Here is a 27715-nt window from a genome sequence, read left to right as displayed (position 1 = left end):
ATATGTGTGAAAGAAAGAAAAACAACTCACCAATTAAGTATAGTAGTGCATGGAAGCTGAGCACCAAAGAAATGATGCTTTTGAACTGTAGTGCTGGAGAAGACTCTTGAGAGTCCTCTGGACTGCAAAGATATCAAACCAGTCAAATCTTCAAAATCAGTCCTGAATATTCATTGGAAGGACTGATGCTGAAGCTGAAGCTCCAATACTTTCGCCACCTGATGTGAAGAACTGATTCACTGGAAAAGACCCTGATGCTGGGAAAGATTGAAGGCAAGAAGAGAAAGGGACGACAGAGGGTGAGATGGTTGGATGGCATCACCGACTCAATGGATATGAGTTTGAGCAAGCTCCAGGAGTTGGTGATGGACAGGGAAGCCTGGTGTACTGCAGTCTATGGGATCACAAAGAATTGGACACGACTGAGTGACTGAACTAAACTGATGGTGAACTCATTTTCAATACATATACCTTTATTCCAATGGAGTCAAACTGACAGAAATACCTGTATCAATAAGGTTGAAAAGTTGGAGGTAGTCTCTCTTCATTTAAAATAGTATACTCACACATTCATACACTGTCCTACTAATTAAAAAAGAAAGCCCAACTTTCACACAAAGTCATCTAAAAATTTGTGGAATTAAACCCCATGATGAGCTCACCTGCTGGGAATTAAGCTCATTTGGTTTCCAACTCTTTCCTCTAACTTTTTTGGCCATGCCACGTGGCATGTGGGATCTTAGTTCCCCAGCTATGGATCAAACCCACACCTGTTGCATTAGAAGCATAGAGTCTTAACCACTGGACTGCCAGGGTTCTTTCTCTGATTCTTTACTCTCTTAGAGCTTTAAGGCTGAGACATCTCTACTATTTATCCATATTTTCCTTCATTCGATCTTCTGGTCCTGTGCTATTAGCATGATAGGCTTCCTACTTTTTCTCAAGGAAATAAAAGAGGTTTAGTATTCAAAGCTGGTAAATGTCTTTATCCATAGGCAAAGATTTGATACTAGAGAGATGATTACATACATTTGATATCAATAACTTAAGTTTCCTATGGAATTCTGTGTTTTCCTTACTACTTCTTCTTCTTCTTTTAAACAAATCACACCAAACAGGTATTCCTGGAAGACCTCTGAATGGAAAGAATGCCAAGTCTCTCTCCTTCTCGAGCAGCAGTACCTCCACTGGCATGAGATGGGACCCATTTGTGGAGGTGGGATCCAGACCCGAGAGGTGTACTGTGCCCAGAGCACACCAGCATCCACAGCACAGAGGGCCAAGGAAGGTAGGCAGCCAGTCCTGGGGCCAGATTCTGCTGCTGATTGGAAAGGAAATGCATTCTCCTTGGTATAATGGACCTTCAGCATTCACAAATTTAAAATTTTATTGCCTATTTGCCAACTATCCTTAAGTTCTGCTACTTGCAATAGTTAGGAATAGTTAAAGAAATACTAGTGATAACAATTTCTTCAATTGCAAAGGATCATTGTGAAAATTAAATGAGAAAATAGACTTAAGATCTGGAACAGAAATGAATGCAATATGCTAAGGGGCTAGCATGCTGGAGTCAGCCAGTTGGCAAAGAAGTAGTAACATTCTTTTTCTTTTTTTTTTTTTGTATAAGAGAGATTTTTTTGTGAATGTGAGAACTTCTACAGACAAATCATTTTCAGATATCAAGGATCCATTCTCTTATTGCCAGAATGTAAATAATAAGAAATTAATAAGGAAGAAAGCAGGGGAGGAAAAACAACTTTCTCCATGGTAGGCTCTCATTAGGTATATACAGTCCTTTTGTTTCAGAGTTTGGCATGGTGATAACATATAAGAACTGAAAAACTGGCCCGGATTTACTTAAGTCAATGGATTAAAAAGCCAAGCGTGTACAGTAATGCTTCCAGTCTAGAAACAATGTATGGTCTGTACCAGACACATTGGAGGGGCACTCAGCAGTGGCCTCTGTAGAAGTGGTCAAGACGGAAATGCTTCCTTGAGAACGTGCATGTCCATTTCTCTACTGTAGAACTTGGTTAGGGAGAGAGATGTGAGCTTTCTTATTGTGGAGATATGTCCATTTTATCCTGTGAAGTTTTTCATATCAGGAGCCTTTTTTGTGACATGGCCTCCTATCATTTCAGAGGCCATGACCATAGCCTTCTATGATTCACTGCATGACTAATAGAGGGGTCATCTTTACAGACTCCTTAGCATTTGCTTCCACAATTGAAGTTACAGTGCTGCATTTATAGGGCTAGAATTGTTTAATAGGTGAATTTTCTTCCTTCTCTAATGTCACTTTTGGAAAGTGAAAATTTACACACCTTTTCTTCCAGGATAAATATGACTATACTTACTTTTCTAAATTTGGAGGAATATAATTTAGATTAAAAAATTCAAATTTTTCTTTCAGACCTTGGTGATCTTTCTATTTCACTTTCTCTTTCTTCTCCTTTACTGTTGTCTACAGTAACAGGGTCTTCAGGGGTCAAAACATATATAAGAATTTTTTAGAATTGATATATTATGATCTATTTTCAGCTTCAATACTGAATCTTCTATTGACATCTTCCTAAAGTTTCTTTAGTAAAAATAGCTTTCTTGTCTTATGGATCAACTATTTCTAAAGTTTTCTGCAACTTTAGTCTTTCTAGCTTTCTTAATGGAAACATGCTGGGCAGGAAGTTTGTAATTAGGAGGAAATTGGAAGGATGGTGTTCTAGGGTTGGGAATCATATGCTACATGTTGGGAAATGTTAAGCAGAGGAAGGATGTGAGTGCACATTTAGCAGCCTGTTAAGCCCCAGTACAATATGCTTCAAGCAGCTAAAAAAAGAGGAAAAAAAATCCTAGGACAAGGCATACTTCTAAATTAATACTTTGGTTCACATGGAAACAGAAAGTGCTTAGAAAGCCCAAGCTTGGTAAACCAGGCCTTGGGGGGTGGTTGGTGGAGGTGCTTAGATGTGGGGACAAGATACATACCCATGTATGTATATGATGAAACCATGTATTCTTGTAGAAATTTTAATAAAGTAGTCAAACTGTTGCTGCATTGGAAAATATAGGACAGCCACATTGGATTAAAGGCATGATATTGCTTACTACTTATATTTGTAGTCATTAACAAAGGTCTGATTTTGCTCTTGTGTGGAAGTGAACCAGAAATATTATTTATTAGTTTTGTTTCTTATAAATGCTTTCATTTTCTACTGTTATCATTTATGGATTGTTGTTTAGTCACTAAGTTGTGTCTGACTCTTTTGCGACCCCATGGACTATAGCCCACTAGGTCCCTCTATCCATGGGGATATTTCAGGCAAGAATATTGAAGTGGGTTGCCATTTCCTCCAGGGGATCTTCCTGACCCAGGTATCCAATATCTCCTGCTTGGCAGGCATATTCTTTACCACAGAGCCACCTGGGAAGCCTGTCATTTATGGATATACCTTGACAAATCTGGCAACATGAAAGTTTCTTCTTGGCTCAAGTGAAATACAAGAAAATAATTGAATTGCAACTGTAAGAGACCAAAGAGTGTGTTTACCTAATTAAAGAGGCAGAATTTAAATATTTCTAACCTTTCTGCTAACACAGTGAAAGTGAAAGCGAAGTTGCTCAGTTGTGTCCGACTCTTTGTGACCCCATGGACTGTAGCCTCCCAGGCTCCTCCGTCCATGGGATTTTCCAGTCGAGTACTGGAGTGGGTTGCCATTGCCTTCTCCAGGGGATCTTCCCAACCCAGGGATTGAACCCAGGTCTCCTGCATTGCAGGCAGACGCTTTACCGTCTGAGCCACCAGGGAAGCACTAACGCAGTAACAAAGGTCAGACTTGGTAACAATTTTTTTTTTTTTTTTTTTTGCATTTCCATTTTTGTGAAGATCAGCTTTTTTGTTTTTGTTTTGTTTTTTTTCCCCCATTATTGTGTCAGATTTTGTTTTGAAGGGAGAGGGACATTTAATGGCATTGATTTTGGTAAACTCTTCTCAGTCACAATTGACTTTCCCACCAAGTTAAGTTTACTTTTGGCTCCAGAATATGCTGCTTACTTTCTGGAGTGAAATTTCTTGATTCTTCTTCCTTGAAAATTCCACCATCCGCTGTTAACTAGCTGCTCTGCATTCCAAGAATCTGATCTTAGAGGAACCTACAATCTTCAAAAAATAAATAAATAAATAAGATTTACTTCCAGGATCTCTCATGAGATAAGATGCAATAGAATTTCTAAATGCCAGAAGAAAAAAAAAATTGAAAAGACTACTAATTCTCTCCCAAGGTCCTTTGAGTCTCATTCTGGAAGGTGAGGCTGAATTAGGACTTCAGTGCAGTTCTGTTGCCAACTTATTCTTGCTGATACCCAATTCTCCATTTGACCTCAGGTCATCGTATGTGTAGTAGTACTATAATATGGCATATTTACCTGGTCCTGCTATTCACTGACCGTGTGGTATTTTCAGTTCAGTTCAGTTCAGTCGCTCAGTCATGTCCGACTCTTTGCGACCCCATGAACTGCAGCACGCCAGGCCTCCCTGTCTATCACCAACTCCCGGAGTTTACCCAAACTCATGTCCATTGAGTCAGTGATGCCATCCAGGCATCTCATCTTCTGTTGTCCCCTTCTCCTCCTGCCCCCAATCCTTCCCAGCATCAGGCTCTTTTCCAATGAGTCAACTCTTCGCATGAGGTGGCCAAAGTATTGGAGTTTCAGCTTCAACATCAGTCCTTCCAATGAACACCCAGGACTGATCTCCTTTAGGATGGACTGGTTGGATCTTCTTGCAGTCCAAGGGACTCTCGAGAGTCTTATCCAACACCACAGTTCAAAAGCATCAATTCGTTGGTGCTCAGCTTTCTTTATAGTCCAACTCTCACATCCATACATGACTCCTGGAAAAACCAGAGCCTTAACTAGACGGACCTTTGTTGGCAAAGTAAAGTCTCTGCTTTTAAATATGCTATCTAGGTTGGCCATAACTTTCCTTCCAAGGAGTAAGTGTCTTTTAATTTCATGGCTGCAATCACCATCTGCAGTAATTTTGGAGCCCCCAAAAATAAAGTCAGCCACTGTTTCCACTGTTTCCCCATCTATATCCCATGAAATGATGGGACCAGATGCCATGATCTTAGTTTTCTGAATGTTGAACTTTAAGCCAAACTTTTCACTCTCCAAATTAATGCTGTAATATTAAATATCAGAAGTGTTGCTAGTAATAGTAACAAGCCAAGCCAATAGTAATAGTAATAGCCAAGTCAATGTGTGAATCAAACTATAGCAGAATATTTATGATTTTGTTTACCAGTTGTTATTGTAGTGGAGAAAATTGTATTTCTCTTTTATAATTCAGAAGAATTATAAAATTATAATTATAACCTGCAAGAGTGATGCTTACCTATAAATCTAAACACTTGGATTTGTTGAGACCATTTTCTTCTTGCCTCTTTCTAAGGTGAAATTAAAACCACTCAGCCTACATTGAAGAGTCATTTCTCAGATGGTAAAATGTTGAAACAAGGGACATACCATCATTAATCTAATAGAGACAGGGAAGAATGTATTTAATCCAAGACAATGTGGCCTGGAGAGTGGCATGTCAACAAATGCAGGTTGAAATAGCATAGAGATATAATGTATTTATATGGTGAAAAAAACAAAACAGAAACCTAAAAGCTGAAAAAGAAAGACTGGAAAAAGATACTGGTGTGGTGGCAGTTAAGCAGAGTATTACCTAGATATTTTCCCATGTTTTAGGTTTATTATTTACCATTAGATGGACTCAACTACTTCAGAATGGGCACAGTTTAGCTTTGATTTGTTAAGTATACTTAGTTGACCACTCCACACCATTTAAGAGTAAATAGTTCTTGAGAGTCCTATGTCTTTATGAAGTTAGGCCCAGAATTGGCATTAAGGCAGTACATGATATGTCCTAGTTTTAAATATGCTGGTTTGTTGAGTGAAAAAATTGATGACAGTCACACATAACATATTTTTTTTCCAAATAATTTGTTATGTACTAGCTATATTTTAGGGCCTGTCCTAGACACAGGAATTATAAAGATGCCTCATTAACTTATAGTCTTTTATTTGTGACAACAGTTGTACTAACAATTATGCTATAGTATCTTAGGTAGTGTATTTCAGTAATCTTATATAATATGTTGTTTTTGTCGCTCAGTCTCTCAGTTGTGTCCAAGTCTTTGCAACCCTCATGGACTGCCGCATGCTAGGCTGTAATATATATGTGTGTGTATATATATATATGTTATATATATGATGTTGTTGTTTAGTCACCAATTCATGTCCAACTCTTCTGCTACCCTATGGATTATAGTCTGCCAGACTCCTCAGTCTGTGTGATTTCCCAGTCAAGAATATTGGAATGGATTGCCATTTCCTTCACCAGGGGATATTCCCAACCCAGGAATTGAACCTGGGCCTCCTGCATTGCAGGCAGATTATTGCTGAGCAACTGGGTAAGCCCCATATATATGGCATAGTTAGAACCATTTAGTGATGCCTGACATTAATCTTCACAATGCAGATGGTTAAAGAAAGTTTTGAGAATCAACAGGAAAATGTACTCTAAGTCAAGACTGGGAGGACAGATGAAAATATGTAGAAATGTTTATATTCAACAGTGGCATGTGAACTGTTATAAGAGGAGCATAGGAAGTTAGATAACACTTAAAAACTAGGTTCTGAGAAGAACATTACGTAGTGATTAAGGTGTCATTCCAAGATGAAGATACAACAATGTATATGCATGCAACATAGGAACACTTGAATACATAAAGCAAATAACAACAGACATAAGGGGAGTAATTGACAGAAACATAATAATAGTTGGAGACTTTAAGATCCCACTTACATCAATGGACAGATCAGACAGAAAACCAGTGAGGAAACACAGACCTTAAATAACACATTAGACCAATGGACTTAATAGATATTAATAGATCTATAGAGCATCCAGTCCCAAAACAGCAAAAATCAAACAAACAAACAAAAACAAAAACATTCCTTTCAAGTGTACATGGAGCACTTAAGCAGGATAGATCATATGCTAGGGAATAAAATGTCTCATTAAATTTAAGAACATTAGAGTAATATCATGCATCTTTTCTGGCCACAAAAATATGGCTTTATAAATCAACTACAAGAAAAAAAATCAGAAAATATAAAGACATGGAGGTTAAATAATCTGCTAATGAACAGCCACTGAAAAAAGAAGAAGAAATAAAAAATACTTGGAAACAAATGAAAACAAACAAATAAACTAAAAAGCACAATGATCTGACACCTATGGGACACAGCAAAAGCAGTTCTAAGAGAGAAATTTGTGGGACTTGCAAGTCTATGTCAGCTATTTGTAAGGCCTCCTCTGACAACCATGCTGCCTTCATGCATTTCTCTTTCTTGGGGATAGTTTTGGTCACCACCTCCTCTACAATGTTATGAAGCTCTGTCCATAGTTCTTCAGGCACTCTGTCTACCAGATCGAGTCCCTTGAATCTATTCATCACCTCTATTGTATAATTATAAATTATTTGATTTTGGTCATACCTGAATGGCCTAGTCGCTTTCCCTACTTTTTTCAATTTAAGTCTGAATTTTGCAACAAGATGCTGATGATCTGAGCCACAGACCTTGTTTTTGGTGACTATATAGAGCTTCTACGTCTTTGGCTGCCAAGAATATAATCAATGTGACTTTGATGCTGGCCATCTGGTGATGTCCATGTGTAGAGTCATCTCTTGTGTTGTTGGAAGAGAGCGTTTGCTATGACCAGTGCATTCTCCTGGCACAGTTGTTAGCCTTTGCCCTGCTTCATTTTGTCCTCCAAGGCCAAACTTGTCTGTTACTCCAGGTATCTCTCGACTTCCTGCTTTTGTATTTCAGTCCCCTATGATGAAAAGGAACATCCTTTTTTGGTGTTAACTCTTGGAAGTCTTGTAGGTCTTCAGAGAACCATTCAACTTCAGATTCTTCAGCATTATTGGTTGGGACATAGATTTGGATTACTGTGATGTTGAATAGTTTGCCGTGGAAACAAACTGAGATCATTCTGTCATTTATGAGATTTCAACCAAGTATTGTGTTTCAGACTCTTTTGTTGACTATGAGGTCTACTCCATTCCTTCTAAGGGATTCTTGCCCACAGTAGTAGATATAATGGTCACCTGAATTAAGTTCCCCCATTCCTGTTCATTTTAGTTCACTAATTCCTAAAATGTCAATGTTTACTCTTGCTGTCTCATTTGACCACATCCAATTTAACCAATCCATTGAATTATGGACCTAGCATGGAGAAGGCAATGGCAGCCCACTCCAGTACTCTTGCCACCTGGTAGGCTGCAGTCCATGGGGTCGCTAAGAGTCGGACACGACTGAGCGAATTCACTTTCACTTTTCACTTTCATGCATTGGAGGAGGAAATGGCAACCCACTCCAGTGTTCTTGCCTGGAGAATCCCAGGGACGGGGGAGCCTGGTGAGCTGCCGCCTATGGGGTCGCACAGAGTCGGACATGACTGAAGCGACTTAGCAGCAGCAGCAGCAGCAGGGACCTAGCATTCCAGATTCCTATGCAATATTATTCGTTATAGCTTCAGACTTTACTTTCACTACCAGATGAAACTACAACTGGGTGTTTCCACTTTGGTCAGCCTCTTCATTCTTTCTGTAGATCTTTCTCTGCTCTTCCCCAGTAGTATATTGACCATCCACTGACTTGGGTGGGGTCATCCTTCAGTGTCATGTTTTTACCTTTTCATACTGTTCATCGGATTCTCAAGGCAAGAATACTGAAGTGCTTTGCCATCCCCTTTTCCAGTGAACTATGATATGTCAGGCCCTAACTAGCAGAGACATGGCCTTCAGCCACTTAATGTAGCTGGATGACATGCCTGGTGCCCTGGTTGTCCCATGCTGGTCCTTGTTAAGCATGTAAATCTTCATTTTCCATCAAGAATCGGTCAGCGTGTGACCAAGGGTGGAGGCAAAGGCCCTGCTGGAATGGATGGGAAGGGGGTCTGGGAAAGGCTGAAACTGATGTTGGAGGATGCCCAGGAATGGAGGGTATCCTGGCCCTACCACTGCCGCTGTTGCCTACTGAATGCAGGGTTCCAGACAATAACAAGGATAGATAAGGATAGATAAGAAAGCCTCCTTAAGTGAGCAATGCAGAGAAACAGAGGAAACAGTAGAATGGGAAAGACTAGAGATCTCTTTAATAAAATTGGAGATACCAAGGGAACATTTCATGCAAAGATAGGCACAATAAAGGATGAAAACAGCAAGTACATAACAGAAGCAGAAGAGATTAGGAAAAGTTGGCAAGAATAAACTGAAGAACTGTACAAAAAAGCTCTTAATAACCCAGATAACCACGATGGTGTGGTCACCTGCATAGAGCCAGACATCCTGGAGTGTGAAGTCAAGTGGGCCTTGGGAAGCATTACTACGAACAAAGTTAGTGGAGGGGATGGAATTCCAGCTGAGCTATTTCAAGTCCTAAAAGATGATGCTGTTAAAGTGCTGCACTCATGCCAGCAATTTGGAAAACTAGCAGTGGCCTCAGGACTGGAAAAGGTCAGTTTTATTTCTAATCCCAAAGAAAGGTAATACCAAAAAATGTTTAAATTACCATACAAATTGCACTCATTTCACATAATAGCAAGATTATGTTCAAAATTCTTCAAACTAGGTTCCAGCAGCATGTGAACTGAGAAATTCCCAATGTACAAGCTGGATTTAGAAAAAGCAGAGGAACCAGAGAGCAAATTGTCAACATACACTGGCTCATAGAAAAAGCAAGGGAATTAAAAAACAAAATCCACTTCTGCTTCATTGACTACACTAAAGCCTTTGATTGTGTGGATCACAACAAACTGTGGGATATTCTTAAAGAAATGGGAATACCAGACCACCTTACCTGCCTCTTGAGAAACCTGTATACAAGACAAGAAGCAACAGTTAGAACTGGACATGGAACAACAGACTGGTTCAAAATTGAGAAAGAAGTACGTCAAGGCTGTATGTTTTCACCTTGATTATTTAACTTATATGCAGGGTACATCATGTGAAATACCGGGCTGAATGAATCACAAGCTGGAATCAAGATTTCTGGGAGAAATATCAAAAAAGCTTAGATATGTGGATGATACCACTTTAATGACAGAAAGCAAAGAGGAACTAAAGAGCCTCTTGATGAAAGTGAAAGAGGAGAGTGAAAAAGGTGGCTTAAAACTCAACATTCAAAAAACGGAGATCATGGCATCTAGCCCTATCATTTCATGGCAAATGGATGGGGAAAGTGTGGAAATAGTGTCAGGTTTCATTTTCTTGGGCGCCAAAATCAATGTGGACAGTGACTGCAGCCACAAAATTAAATGGCACTCGCTCCTTGGAAGAATAGTTATGACAAACCTAGATAGTGTATTGAAAAGCAGAGATATCACTTTGCCGACAAAGGTCCATATAGACAAAGCTGTGGTTTTTCCAGAAGCTATGTATGGATGTGAGACTTGAACAACAAAGAAGGCTGAGAAACAAACAATTGAAGCTTTTGAACTGTGGTGTTGGAGAATACTCTTAAGAGTCCCTTGGACTGCAAGGAGAACAGATTAGTCAATCCTAAAGGAAATCAACCCTGAATATTCATTAAAAATCAACCCTACCTAATATGCTGAAGCTCCTATACCCTGGCCACCCGATGGAAGAGCCAACTCTTTGGAAAAGACTCTGATGCTAGCAAAGATTGATGATGAATGGAGAAGGGGCAGCAGAATATGAGATGGTTGGATGACATCACTGACTCAGTGAACATAGTTAGAGCAAACTCCGGGAGAAAACACAAACAGTTGGAAAGATGCACTGTGCTCATGGATTGGAAGAATTAATGTTATGAAAATGGCCATACTGTGCAAGTCAATCTACACATTCACTGTAATCTGTGTTTAAATTCTAGTGGCATTTTTCACAGAAGTAGAACAAATAATTTAAAAAAAAACCATATGGAACCACAAAAGAATAGCCAAACAATCTTAAGAAAGACAAATAGAATTGGAGATATCACACTATCTGCCTTTAGACTATGTTACAAAGATACAGTCATAAAAATAGAATGGCACAGAAACAGACACATAGATCAACAAAACAGAATTAAGAGCTCAGAAGTAAACACACACACTTATGGTAAATTAATCTATGTCAAAAGAGTCAAGAATATACACTGGGGAAAGGACAATATCTTTAATAAGTGGTGCTGGTAAAATTGGATGGCTACATGGAAAAAGAATGAAATTAGAACATTCTCTAATGGCATACAAAAATAAATTCAAAGTGGATTAAATACCATATGTAACACTGGAAACCATAAAACTCTTAGAAGAAAACATAGGCAGAACACTTTTTGACATAAATCATAGCAACATTTTTGTATATGTCTTCTAAGGCAAAAATAAACATAAAAGCAAAAATAATACTTCCCTGGCAGTCCAATGGTTAAAAATTTGCCTACCAATTCAGGGGATACAGATTTGATTCCTGGTTGGGAAACTGCGATCTCACATCCTTTGTGGCCAAAAATCCAAAACATATAAGAAGAAGTAATATTGCAACAAATTCATTTCTTTTTTTTTAAATGGTCCACAAAAAGTGTTTAAAAAAATAAAAGGAAAAATAAATGGGGCCGCATTAAATTTAATAATTTTTGCACAGCAAAGGAAACCATCAGTGAAATAAAAAGCTAGCCTACTGAATTGGAGAAAATATGTGCAAATGATGTGAACAATGAGAGTTAATATCCAAAATATATAAGCAGCTCATACAACATGACTTCAAAAAAAAAACAACAAATCATCCAATTAAAAAATAGAAGACCTGAATAGACACTTTTCCAAAGAAGGCATACAAATGGCCAAGAGACACATGAAATGATGTGCAACATCATTAATCATCAGTTCAGTTCAGTTGCTCAGTTGTGTCCAACTCTTTGTGACCCCATGAACCACAGCACGCCAGGCCTCCCTGTCCATCACTAACTCCCTAAGCCCACCCAAACCTATGTCCATCGAGTCGGTGATGCCATCCAGCCATCTCATTCTCTGTTGTCCCCTTCTCCTCCTGCCCTCAATCTTTCCCAGCATCAGGGTCTTTTCCAATGAGTCAGCTCTTTGCATCAAGTGGCCAAAGTATTGGAGTTTCAGCTTCAACATCAGTCCTTCCAATGAACACCCAGGACTGATCTCCTTTAGGATGGACAGGTTGAATCTCCTTGCGGTCCAAGGGACTGTCAAGAGTCTTCTCCAACACCACAGTTCAAAAGCATCAATTCTTCGGCACTCAGCTTTCTTTATAGTCCAACTCTCACATCCATACATGACTACTGGAAAAACCATAACCTTGACTAGAAGGACCTTTGTTGGCAAAGTAATGTCTCTGCTTTTTAATATGCTATCTAGATTGGTCATAACTTTCCTTCCAAGGAGTAAGCGTCTTTTAATTTCATGGCTGCAGTCACCATCAGCAGTGATTTTGGAGCCCAGAAAAATAAAGTCAGCCACTGTTTCCACTGTTTCCCCACCTATCTGCCATGAAGTGATGGGACCAGATGCCATGATCTTAGTTTTCTGAATGTTGAGCTTTAAGCCAACTTTTTCACTCTCCACTTTCACTTTCATCCAGAGGCTCTTTAGTTCTTCACTTTCTGCCGTAAGAGTGGTGTCATCTGCATATCAGAGAAATACAAATCAAAACCACAATGAGATATCCCCTCATACCTGTCAGAATGACCATAGTCAAAAAGACCAGAGATAACAAATATTGGCTAAGATTTAGAGAAAAGGGAACCTTCATACACTCTTGATGGGAGTGTAAATTGGTACAGCTTCTGTGGAAAGCAACATTGAAGCCTCTCAAAAAACTAAAAATAGAACAAAGCTATGATACAGCTATTTCACTCCTGGGTATATATCTGAAGAAAACAAAACACTAATTTAAAAAGATATATGCATGCCAATGTTCATTGTGCATTATTTATAATAGCCAAGTTATGAAATCAACCTAAAAGTTCATCAATTGTATGAGTGAATAAAGAATATTTGTACATTTATACAATGAAATACTTTTCAGCCAATAAAAGAATGAATGAAATTTTTCTGTTTGTAAAAACATGGATGGATTTGGAGAATATTATATTTATTGAAATACATTAGGGAAAGAAAAATAGTATATGATGTTATATGTGGACTTTAAACTATAGAACAAATGGATAAATATAAAAAACATAAATAGACTCAGATATTGAAAACAGTTTAATAGTGGGGAGAGGGTAAAGGGGGGGAGCACTATAGGGGTAAACAATTAATGAGTACAAATGTCAGTGTGCTAAGAGAATTGTTGTGAATGGTCATGTGCTTTTTGCAGATTTATTTGAGTATGTAAGAACGTTTTGAGATATGAAACAATTTACATTATAAACAGATGAACAGATTTCTTAAGAGACAGTTGAAGGAGGTGCTCTACCATCATTTGAAGGTCTAGAAATGTCCTTTACCTGTCTTTAGAAATTGATTTAAAGGTCAATAACCTCATTTGGATGTGAGAAAATTGTCAGGAAAATAATGTGCTTAGAAATTTCCTTAGTGTAGACCCTTAGAGGAGAAATGAGACTGTTTAAATGGGGTTACAGAGTTTTTTCTTGTTTTATAGTAATAGAGATGAACAGATAACTAGACAAAGTAATTCTTGCCAATTAATAGCTGGGTGTTGAATGGCAGTTCACATGAGACCAAGAGACAGAAAAATCTGTTGACCTATAATCCTTCTACCTTGGAAACATACTCAATTTTTGGGACTATATAGCATATATGAGAATGTAGTTCAAATATTCTCTCCAAAAGTGTGAAAGCTAAGAAAAGTTGAAAATGAAATACTTATAGGGAACTAGGTCACAAGGAGTCTAAATTGAGATTGGTTTCTACTGGTTCTGTTTCAATGCATTTGTATCTCAGCGATTTTTTAATCAAGTGTCACAAACATCTTTATGATATAGCAAATGTTTTTGATTATTGAACTTAGTAAAAATTTTGACGAGAGTCTACTTTAAGCATTCCTTAGATTATCAACCTGTTCTTGACATTTGTTGTTGTTTTTCAGTCACTAAGTCGAGTCTGATTCTTTACAACCCCATGAAGAGCAGTTCATGCCAGGCTTCCCTTTCCCTCACTATCTCCAGGAGTTTGCCCAAGTTCGTGTCCATTGAATCGGTGATGCCATCCAACCATCTCATCCTCTGTTGTCCTCTTTTTTTCCTGCCTTCAGTCTTTCCCAGCATAGGGTCTTTTCCAATGAGTCAGCTCTTTGCATCAGGAGGCCAAGATTCACCTGAAACTGAAGGAGCTTCAGCATCAGTCCTTCCAGATGAGATGACAAAGAGTCTCTGCTCCCCAGCCGTGTCATCTCACTGCATTGTAATTACACTGCTTGTGTTCACTGTTAACCAGGCTACTGTGCAAGATCTGTGAGGTCTGTGATGTCACTGTCCCACCACCCCAGCACTGAGCACAGTATCTGACACATAAAAGATGCTTGAACTGAATTCGAGCTTTGTCCTCTCTCATGTTTCTTTTACCACCTTCATCTTTCTTTCTCTTGGCTGATGCTCTGCAATAATGTGATTCTTACTCCACTTCCAGACTTGGGTACAACACCATGTTGTTGTGCCTGGGATCTGGCTTCCTGAGCAGCAGCTGAGGGGCTGGATAGTTCAGACTGGGAAATACAATCCAGAAGGAGAGGAGACCTGGATCCTTGAGGAATGAAACATCATCGGAGGGAAATACAATTTAGGAGTGACCTAGGCTACTCCTGGGGCTTCCCTGGTGGCTCAGTGGTAAAGATTCTGCCTGACAATGCAGGAGATGATCTCTGGGTTGGGAAGATCCCTTGGAAAAGGAAATGGCAACCCACTCCAGTATCCTTGTCTGGATAATTCCATGGACAGAGGAGCCTGGCAGGCTACAGTTCAGGGAGCTGCAAAGAGTCAGACACAACTTAGCAACTAAACAACAATAGCAACGACAACAACAGGTTATTCCCAGTGTACCTGTATATGATTCCAATACATTTTTTTTTACCCTTCTAGAGAAATTCTGTTTTCCAAATACACAAATCTGCTATATATCATTGTGGTGTATTGTAAAATGGTAGCCTACAAAACACATCACATAGCATTGCTTCTTATTTTCCCTGCTTTACCCCTACTGTTTTTTTCCTCTGTTACTGCCTGGTAAGCCTTGTATCTCACAGATAAAGTATTAACACCTTAATTCTCATCAGAAGCTCTGCTTTCTGGAGGGCTCAGCAACAACAAAACTCAAGTATGTATCACAAGAAAAAATGAGAGATACTATTTTGAAGGATTTATTATAACAATCTACACGAGACATAGTATGAGCCTGAAGTACAGCGGCAGCTGTAAAAATTATTCTTCTCTTTCATTTTCCTTCTCTTCCTCTGCTCCACTGCAACTTCATTTTCCTTCCTTCTCCTTCTATATATTCCTTCTTCCTCATCATTCATTTTCTTCCCCATTTCTTCCCATTCCTAGTCCTTTTCCTCTTCTTTTCATCTGACATGAATCTTTGTGAGCTGTAACATTTTCAGTATCTTTGGTCAACTTCACAGCAGTTAGTATATCATCCAGCAAAAGGAGGAAGAGCTCAGTATGTATCTCTTGAACAAATGAATAGAAACCTCTGCATCTAGTCTTGCCATTCAGTTTCAGGCATTTATTTTCACTTTGGAACAGTTTTTCTCTGTATTGCAGTTGTTCACGTACACCTGCACTTCGTTAGTGAACAATTAAGTTCTCCATTCAGAGTTGAAGATCATATTTGGGAAAAAACAAACAAACAAACCATGTTGAGGCTGGTGCATTTACAATCTTTAGTTAGTTGTCTCTCTAAACTTTATTTTGTCAACTGGATTACATTTTCCTCGAACACTAAGCCAAGAGGTAATGAGGTTTCTCTTGGGAGTGCAGTTTCTGAAATAAAGCTGTTCCTTCCAAATCTATTTCTCCAGCCTTTTTGAATATGTGAATACAAGTAGGACATTGAAGACATATCAACTTTTTGTCCAGCTTTTCCTTCAGGAAAGTTTCACAACTTTCTCACCAACTTATTTTAGTCATTAGCTTTCTTCTTGGCTCTAGGTTTGGACTTCTTGCCAGATTCTGTCCTCAAGATGGAAGAGTCATTTAGATCTTAATCGTAAGGTCTCTGTGTATTTAAGAATGGTTAGATGACTCTTTATGTCTTCTGGCCATTTTCTCAATACTGGAGTGGAGAATCAGTTTCCATGTTAAGAAAAAAACTGAAAAAGAAATAGCTGAATCATGATACCCCTTCTAATTCTAAGAGTCTCTGTGTTTCTGTATGGAATATATAATTATAGTTCATTTTATTCTTTTAAGGTCTGCTTTTCTAAGACTTAAATGCTCTTTCTGACTTGATGAAATATTTCTGAGTTGTCCTTGTTATTTTAGGCTTGGAGGTCAGTACAGAACCCAGATATTTCTTTTGGAATAAACTATAGCATTTTAACTACAGTGTTCCCCATATTGGACTTTTCATTGTTCTGCTCAACAGCATATCAGATTCTTTTCCAGGGCTCCAAAATTCAGGAAATTTTCTCTCTTCCTGCAAACATTTGTACTAGAAACCTGGACAATATCCTTGGCACTTCTCTTGTCATTCACCTCTTTGCCCACATTTAGTTTATCACTAAATTTTGTTAATTTTGTTGTACCATACTGAAATTTACATCTACTCACCCACATACAGTAAAGCCAATCTGCTGACACTGGATTGTGGTGAAGGAGAGAGCAATGTTTATTGTAGGGCACCAGACAAGGAGTCTGGGACGAAAAATATTTTTAAAAGCAAGGATGGATGGGAGTTGCAGGGTATGTGATCAGCTCATGCATTATTCTCCAGTTGGTTGATGGTAAGGTAACAGGGCAGTGTCACAGGGGTTAAGAGTGTCAACCCTCAGGTGCCAAGAAGTCTGGAGGGCCATATGCTCATGGTCATCAAGTAGTTAATTTCTTCCATTTGGTGGAGGTTTTGGCATCTGTAAGACAACTCAGGAAATATGTATCAGATACTGCTATTCTAGGTACTTCAGAGGAGCTAAAGGAGAGGATACGGGCAGGGGTCTGTATTATTGGAAGAACTGATGCTAATGCTGAAGTTCCAATACTTTGGCCAACTGATGTGAAGAGGTGACTTATTGGAAAAGACACTGATACTGGGAAATACTGAGGGCAGAGGGAGAAGGGGACAACAGAGGATGAGGTGGTTGGATGACTTCACCAACTCAATGGATGTGAGTTTGAGAAAACCCTGGGAGTGAAGGACAGGGAAGCCTGGCATACTGCAGTCCATGAGGTCACAAAAAGTCAGACATGACTGAGCAACTGAACAACAACTGTTCTGGAAAGGCCCCACAGGATCTTGCTTGGTTACATCTCTACTTCTCTCTCTTTCTTCATTTGTTTGTTTATTCTGCTTATTTCTATCTCCCTTTCTAGCAGTATTTCTCATATGGACTACTATAATAGTTTCCTGACTTATTTCCCTCTTTGTACTCTTAGCCCCATATAAATAGAGTGGGGTGTATTTAATGTGGTTCATAGACACATTACGTCTGTCCAAATTTTCACTCTACCCCTTACAGGGGAGATGTGTGGAATGATGATCATTCCTAGCTTATAGAGTGCTATGAGGATTAAATGAGCATACATATGCTTACACATCACTTAGAGCCTTATGCAATAAGCACTGAATAAGTACTATTATTCTTTTCCACTCTCCATATGAAGCAGCTTCACAAGAAAGCTTATATGAATCTATCGTTCCCATGCAAAATGACTTCAGTGCTCCTGTCTGATTTAAAAGTTAACCTCTCTCACAGAGCCATGTAAGATCTGTCCCTTGTCTGCCTCTCCTGGCTGTACCCACCCTTCCATTCATCCTAACCCAGCCACACAGTGTGGCCTTGAGCAAGTTAGTTGACCTTTATGTGTCTGAGTTTCCATGTTGTGTGGCAAGAAGATAGCTTTGCGTCATACAGGCAGCAGAGAACAGGGAACTCATCTTGATTCAGAGCTGACACTCTTGCACAGTATACTGAAGAGACTAGTCATTTTGTCCCTGTTTCAGTCTAGAAGAGTAAGGGAATGGGGATTAGAGGTCCTTGAAGGGTGTGACCTCTGGCTAAGTAGCCATTTTCTAGCAATAGCTGTACGCTTTTGAAGATAATTGGAAGGTAGCTAACTGTCTCTGCCACAGGTATTCTTTACTATTAATTACACCCCTGTATTAATTTTCTATTGCTGCTATAGCAAACTTAATGACATAGCACAAGTTGATTAATAGTTCTGGAGGTCAGAATGTGAATGGATTTCACTGGTCTTAAATCAAGATGTGAACAGAGCTCAATTCCTTCTGGAGACTCTCAGGGACAATCTTTCCCTCACTTTTATCAGCTTTGAAAGACTCCTCTTATTTGTTGGCTCATGACTCCTTCCTCTGTCTTCACAGCCATCCAGCAACATAGCATCCTCAGATATCTTTCCCTGACCCTTATTCCTCTCTCATCCATTTATAAGGATCCTTGTGATTACACTGGTCCCACCTGGATAATCTAGCATAATCTCCCCATCTCAAGGTCAGATGATGAACAGTCTGAAATCTACATGTTATGGAGTCCCAGCTCACTCTACTTGCTGCATGACAGGCCAATACATTGGGAGATGTGGTGTCGAGGCTGGGGATAGCAACTTTATTCGGAAAGCCAGCAGACTGAGAAGATGGTGGGCTATTGTCCTCAAAAACCATCTTATTGGGGTCTGGATACCAGTTTCTTTTATAGAGGAAGGATGTGAGGAAGTAAAGTAAAAAGGCCATTAGTTTTCCAAAATGTATTCTGGCTTGGCCAGCATCAGGGAGGGGATATGTTAATTTCTTATTCTCTGCAGCCATTCAGAGGTAGGCAGAGTCTGATCTTCTCCCTATGAGCTGAATAAAGGCACTTTAGCTAAACATTCAGGCAGAGGTGCAGGATTCCCTGAGGCAGGTCATTATGTATGATTATAATAACAAAAGCAAGAAAAACTAAAGAAAACAAACAGATACAACATGGAGTCAGGTTTTGCCCTCCCCTGATAACCTACACAAACTCAGTTACCCTTTGCCATGTAACCTAATGTATCCCAGACAGTAAGGAGTAAGATTTAGATTCTGTTCTCCCTTTTGAAACACTTTTTTGAGAAATCAATACTTGGGGGATACTAAAATTAAACTAGAGGGTGATTCTTATGAATATATGGGTTATATGTTATGATGTTAAGGCATACAGAGGTCCAATTAGCTTATAATTAAGAATTTAAGCTCTGCAGTGGGAACTGGAACATTTGAGCACTTACTCTCCCATTTACTCTCTATATAATGTTGGACTGGCTTCCTTGGTGGCTCAGTGGTAAAGAATCTGCCTGCCAAGAGGCATGGGTTGCATTCCTGGGTCCAGAGTATCCCCTGGAGAAGGAAATGAAAACCCACCCCAGTATTCTTGCCTGGAAAATCCCATGGACAGAATAACCTGGTGGGCTACAGTCCAGGTTGCAAGGAGTCATATACAACTTAGTGATTAAACAAAAACAATGATGTTGGGCAGGTCACATAGCCAGTCTGTCTCCAGTTTTTTCATCTGTTTAATGGAAATAACAATAGTTATCTGGGGTAAATGAGATGATCCATATTTAAAGGAGAAAAAATCACAGCCCAGTGCCTGATATATAGTAAACACTCAATATGTAAAAAGTGTTGTGATTATTTTTTTCTTTTTTAGATAATTAAGGCTTTGCTTTCTTGTGCACTCACACATTTATTGGAGCCTTGTCATAGGCAACATAGTGAATCAAATATTAGGGATAGAGGGATGAACAAATCAACCTTGGCTATGAGGAGTCAAAGCCAGTTTGGAGAAGGAAACACAAAAATAAATTATGCAGGTATAATATAAAGAATATTATATTACAGGTAAGTAAAAGTATTTTTTAAGTGCAAGATTAAACAGCAAGCCACCCAGAAAAGGATGAGTGGGTATTTTAAAGGTTTTGTTAAAATGCAAATAGTTCAGCTTCTCATCTGTAAATGAGGAAATTAGAATATGATCCAACAACAAAGTTTCTTTCAGTAATAAGATTATGTGATCATTTCTCTTCGGGAAAGGGCATGACCCAGGATGGCCAGATACTTTGCTGCCCTGAATCTGGTAAGATGGATATAGGAACAGTCACTCCTTAAGTTCTGTGTCAGTTAACATCTACCTGAGATTAGTCAATCACCAAGGATATGGCACTAATCTGTAAATTCTGTCTCAATGCCTTCAGAATCTACAACTAACAGATTTGGTACTTCCCTAGAAATTTGAATGGGATCTCTTTCAAACCATCTCATTTGATTTTAACGGATAAAGTCTACAGACCATGACTTAAGCACTCTGTTGCCATAGTTTGACATAGCAAAAAATGGATGGTAGATGAGAATTTTGGAGTAGTATAATAAATAGAATACATAACAAAATTTTTGACTTTTTCAGAATACTGCCCAAGGCTATTCAGTTACTTAATTGAGATGACAAGTCATAAAATGACACTCCTGGATTTCTTAGTACATAAATAAAGTTGAAAGACAATTCTAAAGGAATTGTGCAAAGTCTTTATAGCAAGAGCTATCAGTAAGCTCAAATGTGGATAACTGACACACACATGTCAAGAACAGTAAGGGTCTCATATATTATTCTACTTGCCAGCTAACATGTTTGCCTGCAACCTTTTCATAGATGCTGGCAGAAGACATAATATCCCTTGGTCAGAGACAAAGGGCATTTGTTACTTATAGCCATGTCAGTTGCCAGAATATCATCAATTGGACTGGTTTCTGGAGCCCTGGTTTCCATAGTACAACACACAGGGGCCCTGTAATGCCTGCACACATGGTGAGTTAGGTAATAGGAGGGAGACACTGAGCCTCCACGGTGGTGGTGGTGATGGTGGTTTAGTCACTAAGTTGTGTCTGACTCTCTGAGACCCCATGGACTGTTGCCCATCGGGCAGCTCTGTCCATGGGATTTTCTAGGCAAGAATACTGGAGTGGGTTGTCATTTTCTTCTCCAGGGGATCTTCCCAGGCCATGAATTAAACCTGAGTTTCCTTCTTGGCAGGTGGATTCTTTACCACTGAGCCACCTGGGAAGCCTGACATTGAACCTTAGAGACCCCAAGCCTTTAAAACAGGCTGAAAGCAAACCTGCACAACCTTTGCCCCAGAGGGTGACAGAGCCTTTTTTTCCAAGGCTATCCACTATATAAACATACTTTAAAAATAGTCTGAAACAAAAGCTGTCAGTATCTCTGATCACAGGATATGCAGAAAAAAGAAAGATCATGAAGAAACTGTCTCTCCAAAACAACAGCAACACACATACACCACATAGACACACACTGGTTAATATGTCCCTTTCAATGAAAAATATAGCAAATTATATAGTGAGTGATCTGCTGGTTTTCTGATTATAATCGGGAACTAGTATCTCCACTGTGGTGGTGATAATGTGTAGTCGCCATGTTGTGTCCAGCTCTTTAGAGACCCCATGGAATATATCACACCAGGCTTCTCTGCTAAGGGGCTTTCCAGTCAAGAATACTAGAGTAGGTTGCCATTTCTTTCTCCGAGGGATATTCCTGGACCAGGAATCAAACCCATGTCTCCTGCATTGGCAGGCAGATTCTTTACCACTGAGCCACCAGGCAAGCCCTCCAATATACGAAACCATAAAATGTCTCCCTGCCCTCCAAAATCTTCGATTGGCTAAAAGCAACCTTGCTTTTCAGTATCCTATTTTTGATGTTAGTTCATAGAATGCAGTTATTACAGTAAAATACACACATACATACAATCAACAGATACTACTATTTAGAAAATGTCTTTTCTCTTTTGAAAATTGCAGCATTCAGGCTCCTGGGAACTGTGTTCTGTTTCCCTGAATCAGATAGATACTGTAGAGGTATTGGGCTATTGATATGTGGGCTTTATCCAGCAAACTGTAAGAAGAATTTATTAAGGATAGAGAAATAAATATGTAGCAGATTGGCTTCTCCTGCAGAAAGTTTTGAGATGTGAACTTTTAAATGATTCTCCCAAAACTGTTGGTTAGTAGAGCCAACATTCTGGAAGTTCTGCTCTAGAAAATGAAAGGTTTCTATCTATAAGTCACCACCTATTTATCTCAAGGTAATATTTTTTTTAAAAAAAGATTTTATTGTGGGAATTTTCAAATGTACATGAAACTAAGATAATAGCTATTACACTTTGATAAAATGAATTTATGGGAAAAGAAATACTGGACTGGGAATGAAGAGAATTCTAATTCTGTCTGTGTCACTGTTGATGATTCCTAGCCTTGGGTAGATGGGTTACTCAATTCTGGCTTCAATTTATCCTTTTATAAAGATGATAGAATGTATTCATTTTCATCTCACAGGTATATTAAATATTAGTGTAAACATAAGTGAAAGAAATAGTTGCATTCTGAAGAGAATTTGTTTACGTGCATTCTTGTTATCTGTATAATCTCCTTTCCTTGAAATAGAATTGATTGAGGACACTAAAGGTACATAATTTCCCCAAAATTCTGTGTCTGCAACTTTTTTTAGTTAGGATATATTATGAAATTGGTCAGACTCATTTAGTATTCTTTAGCCCAGATAAAGCTTGAAACAACATCTGTCATTTTTAAGACTGATACATTCATTTAAATATGAATTATTTGTTGATTTAAGATTACTTTTCCATATTTATGTGTTTAGGCTATGAGAAGCTATTCTTTGAAGCAAGATTTAAAGAAATGTAATCTTGAAACTGAGAGAAAAATTAGCTATAATTTAAGCATAAATTATCAACAAACCCAGTGATATGAAGTACCTGTAATACTTGGCAAATGTATGCCTTCCTCGGCTCCTCCCCTGACATTCTGTTTCAGTGGGTCTACTGAGAGCCTTGAAATTTGTACATTTTTAAAGATAAAACAGGTGATTCTTATAAATGATAGAGATTAAGGAAAATTGACACAATTCAGTACTTTTATCTTGAATATGCAAATTGAGACCTACAGTAGATGAACTTGCCTGATTCTCAAATTTGATTAATTGCAGACCTGAAGGTAAAGCCCATACCTTAGACTTCTAACTACCCACCTCTCCATTCATTATCCTGGCCTAAAAGTTAATGTGCTTACAAAGTATGTGCCATCTGTACTAACTTACACTGATTTTTCTTCATATGTGTCTAACAATTTTCTTTCAAGCTCAATTTAGCAAGTATTCAAGTTCTAGGGGCTGGAAAGCGGCCCCAGGAATTACAGAGTTGCTATAAGAACTTGTTCCAATGATAACTTTATGTCAGGACTCAGTGTAGGGTTTATAGTTTTAGCATCAAAGCTTTTAATGACTTGCTAACTCTTAATTGTTTTTTAGCTAGAATTTTATGGATTTCTGTTTCCTGGTTATTCTTACATCTTATATAAGGTATACGGTTTTTCTTTATGACCCTGCAGTAATTGTCTAATGTGATAATATGGTGTCAAAGATTCTTGAAAATCTATATAACGTGTTACAAAGACGAAGATGATTATTTTCGTACTCAGTTTCCAAATGGCTCAAGGTAGACTTAAAGCTTAAGAAAACATGGTGGCTATATACCAGCCATCAATCTGATCACTCTCATCTTAAAACTGTGAAGCTCTGTTTAGTAAGACTTTGTCTGGCTTTCCCTTTTATCTTTAGTAGGAGGGAAAAACTTGTACAGTATAATTTAGACCGTGTTATCACAGGTCAATGTGATTTTTGCTTCTTTTATGTCAAAAAGAAGGCTTCTTATAGCTTTCTTTTCTTGTTCTTCCCATCCTATTTTGAACATTATGTAATACTTTTAAACTCAGTTTTCCACAGCAGTTTTCTTATTCCATTTACAATTATAAGCATTTTTTACCTATGCATTGACCATTTTTGTCATGGGTGGGGGACCTATGAAATACATCTGTTTTTGAGTTCCTCATGATCATTTCCAAATGAGAATATGGGTGAGCTTTTTTGGGGGAAACATAGGACATGAACGAAATTTTTATTCTAATGTAGTTGGTATTTGATGTTAGAGGACACACTGGAATATGGCTGAGTTTTAATGTTTTTCTAGAAGATTGTTGAAGTTGGGGGAGAAAGGAGATGCTTTGTAACTCAAGTAAGTAAGAGCCCCTTGGGAAGGGTTTGCAGTGGAGAGAGAGAGGGGATCAGAAGGGGCAGGTGGGTGAGACCATAACTAATTTTGGATATGGGAAGGTGAGGCTGATTTCAAAAACTTGGATGCACAATCACTGAAAACACTCACGTTGCACGACGAATTCCTTCATATATTTTAACAGTATATTGTTGCATCACTTGCTCGAAAGGTTGTCCTGCATCATGATTTATAATCTCTGTAATTAGTAGAATCCCCACTCCTTTCTCAAACCCACTTCCATTTTCAGAAACGGCTTGTACCTATTTGTCCTTAGAAGTGGTTCGCTTTTATTGGGGAATAAAGACCTTCTCTACTGGTAAGATAAGGAATCTTTCTTACATATGTCCATGTAACATTTTAGTGGTACATGTATTAAATGGCCAATATTAAATGACTGCCTCTCAGTTCCAAACTAACCTGTTCTATCTTTATGTAGGTGAAGGTTAGAAGGCTATTAGTATGGTTGTGACCATTCGTTTCCTTTACTGCCTGAGATAGTGGAATCATAGTGTCTATAGTTTGTCTGGTGCAAACCTTTCTCAGACAGTGATTTCCTTTTGAAGCATTTCTCAATATAGTTTCAGATTGCATGCTAGTGATAATTAATTTATTATGCTATACATTTCCAATTACTACACAGACATCTCTCATGTTGTATAGTTTCTTGTTAATTTCCATCCATTTCTCCCAGTTCTATACTTAGGAGCTACCTAAAATTGATCTATTTTGCATATGAAAACCCTTCAAAAATTTAAATCTAGCCACACTGTACTCCTTACTTTTTTCTCTCTATACCAAACACTCCCAGTGTTCAACTTTTTCTTCAAGGGTCATACTTTCTATTCTTTCATCATAAAGGATGCTTAATGAACCCTAATCATCTCATAATGAAGTATGATTTCCTTTCTGTGTAGTTACTGTCTATTAAAAAATAAGCCTTTGAATTTGGCCTGGGATTATTATCACACTGACTATCCCGTGGAATTCACCCCCTTTCCCTGTTCAAAATTGGTTTGTTTTCTACCTCCATTTTCATGTCTAAAGTTTCTCAGGTAGTAAGGTCCAGAATAACTTACCTTGAAGCAGCCTAAAAGGACAGAGTTCCTTTGGTAAAGGTGGGGAGTAGCAATTTTTTAATTGGTTTTTAACTGATAGTTATGTGAAATGTGAAGTCTGTAAAAAGGAGAAGTAAGCCAGAAAGAAAAACACCAATACAAGGGACAGCTGATAAGATGGCGGAGGAATAGGACGGGGAGACCACTCTCTCCTCCACAAATGTATCGAAAGAACATCTAAACGCTGACCAAACTTCACAAAACTACTTCTGAAGGCTGGCTGAGGACTTCAGGCTTCCACAAAAACTGCGCATTATCTTCAAAAGAGAGAGCAGAAATCCAGCTCCACCCACCAGAACACCGACACAAGCTCCCCCAACCAGGAAGCCTTGACAAGCCACCTGTCCAACCCCAACCGCAGTGAGGAACCTCCACAACAAAGAGGAACTTCATACTACCAGAATACAGAAGGGCCACGCCTAACACAGCAATCTAAACAAGATGAAAAGACAGAGAAATACTCAGCAAGTAAAGGACAATGAGAAAAGCCCACAAAGCCAAACAAAAGAGGAGGAGATAGGGAATCTATCTGAAAAAGAATTTAGAATAAGGATAATAAAAATGATCCAAAATCTTGAAAGCAAAATGGAGTTACAGATAAATAGCCTGGAGACAAAGATTGAGAAGATGCAAGAAATGTTTATCAAGGACTTAGAAGAAATAAAAAGGAATCAATATAGAATGAATAATGAAATAAAGGAGATAAAAGACACTCTGGAGGGAACCAACAGTAGAATAACGGAGGCAGAAGATAGGATAAGTGAGGTAGAAGATAGAATGATGGAAATAAACGAAGCAGAGAGGAAAAAAGAAAAAAGAATCAAAAGAAATGAGGAAAACCTCCGGGACCTCTGGGACAATATGAAACGCCCCAACATTCGAATCATAGGAGTCCCAGAAGAAGAAGATAAAAGGAAAGGCCATGAAAAAATACTCGAGGAGATAATAGTTGAGAATTTCCCTAAATTGAGGAAAGAAATAGTCACAGAAGTCCAAGAAACCCAGAGAGTTCCAAACAGGATAAACCCAAGGCGAAACACCCCAAGACACATATTAATCAAATTAACAAAGATCAAACACAAAGAACAAATATTAAAAGCAGCAAGGGAAAAACAACAAATAACACACAAGGGGATCCCCATAAGGATAACAGCTGATCTTTCAATAGAAACCCTTCAGGCTAGAAGGGAATGGCAGGACATACTTAAAGTAATGAAAGAGAATAATCTACAACCCAGATTACTGTACCCAGCAAGGATTTCATTCAGATATGAAGGAGAATTCAAAAGCTTTACAGACAAGCAAGAGCTGAGGGAATTCAGCACCACCAAACCAGCTCTCCAGCAAATGCTAAAGGATCTTCTCTAAACAGGAAACACAGAAAGGATGTTTCAACACGAACTCAAAACAACAAAGTAAATGGCAACGGGATCATACTTATCAATAATTACCTTAAATGTAAATGGGTTGAATGCCCCAACCAAAAGACAAAGGGTTGCTGAATGGATACAAAAACAAGACCCCTATATATGCTGTCTACAAGAGACCCACCTCAAAACTAGAGACACACACAGGCTGAAAGTGAAAGGATGGAAAAACATATTCCATGCAAACGGAGACCAAAAGAAAGCAGGAGTCGCAATACTCATTTCAGATAAAATAGACTTTAAAATAAAGGATGTGAAAAGGGACAAAGAAGGGCACTACATAAAGATCAAAGGATCAATTCAAGAAGAAGACGTAACAATCATAAATATATATGCACCCAACATAGGAGCACCACAATATATAAGGCAAATACTAACAAGTATGAAAGGGGAAATTAACAATAACACAATAATAGTGGGAGACTTTAATACTCCACTCACGCATATGGATAGATCAACTAAACAGAAAATTAACAAGGAAACACAAACTTTAAATGATACAATAGACAAATTAGATTTAATTGATATTTACAGGAGTTTCCACCCCAAAACAATCAATTTTACCTTTTTCTCAAGTGCACATGGAACTTTCTCCAGGATAGATCACATCCTGGGCCATAAATCTAGCCTTGGTAAATTCAAAAAAATTGAAATCATCCCAGCCATCTTCTCTGACCACAATGCAGTAAGATTAGACCTCAATTACAGGAAAAAAACTATTAAAAGTTCCAACATATGGAGGCTAAACAACACGCTTCTGAATAA

At 38.5% G+C, this 27715-nt stretch overlaps 1 protein-coding gene across 6 annotated transcripts in view; it reads left to right on the top strand.

The window, feature by feature from the left end:
* Positions 1 to 27715, top strand: part of THSD7B (thrombospondin type 1 domain containing 7B) — a 1641422-nt gene that overhangs the window by 1015275 nt on the left and 598432 nt on the right. For all 6 annotated transcript variants that reach the window (XR_014079260.1, XM_081579094.1, XM_081579097.1 and 3 more), the window contains one exon: positions 1119 to 1288. Coding sequence is in view for 5 of the 6 variants with exons in the window: in XM_081579094.1 (XP_081435220.1) it covers positions 1119 to 1288 (170 nt within the window). In the remaining variant the exon portion in view is untranslated. The remainder of the gene's footprint in view (positions 1 to 1118; positions 1289 to 27715) is intronic.

The sequence above is a fragment of the Giraffa tippelskirchi genome, chromosome 3, assembly GCF_054371585.1.
Source record: "Giraffa tippelskirchi isolate mGirTip1 chromosome 3, T2T-mGirTip1v1.2.pri, whole genome shotgun sequence".
Classification (NCBI taxonomy): domain Eukaryota; kingdom Metazoa; phylum Chordata; class Mammalia; order Artiodactyla; family Giraffidae; genus Giraffa; species Giraffa tippelskirchi.
Note: the sequence above shows the minus strand (reverse complement) of the source record. Positions and strands in the feature narration are given on the sequence as shown.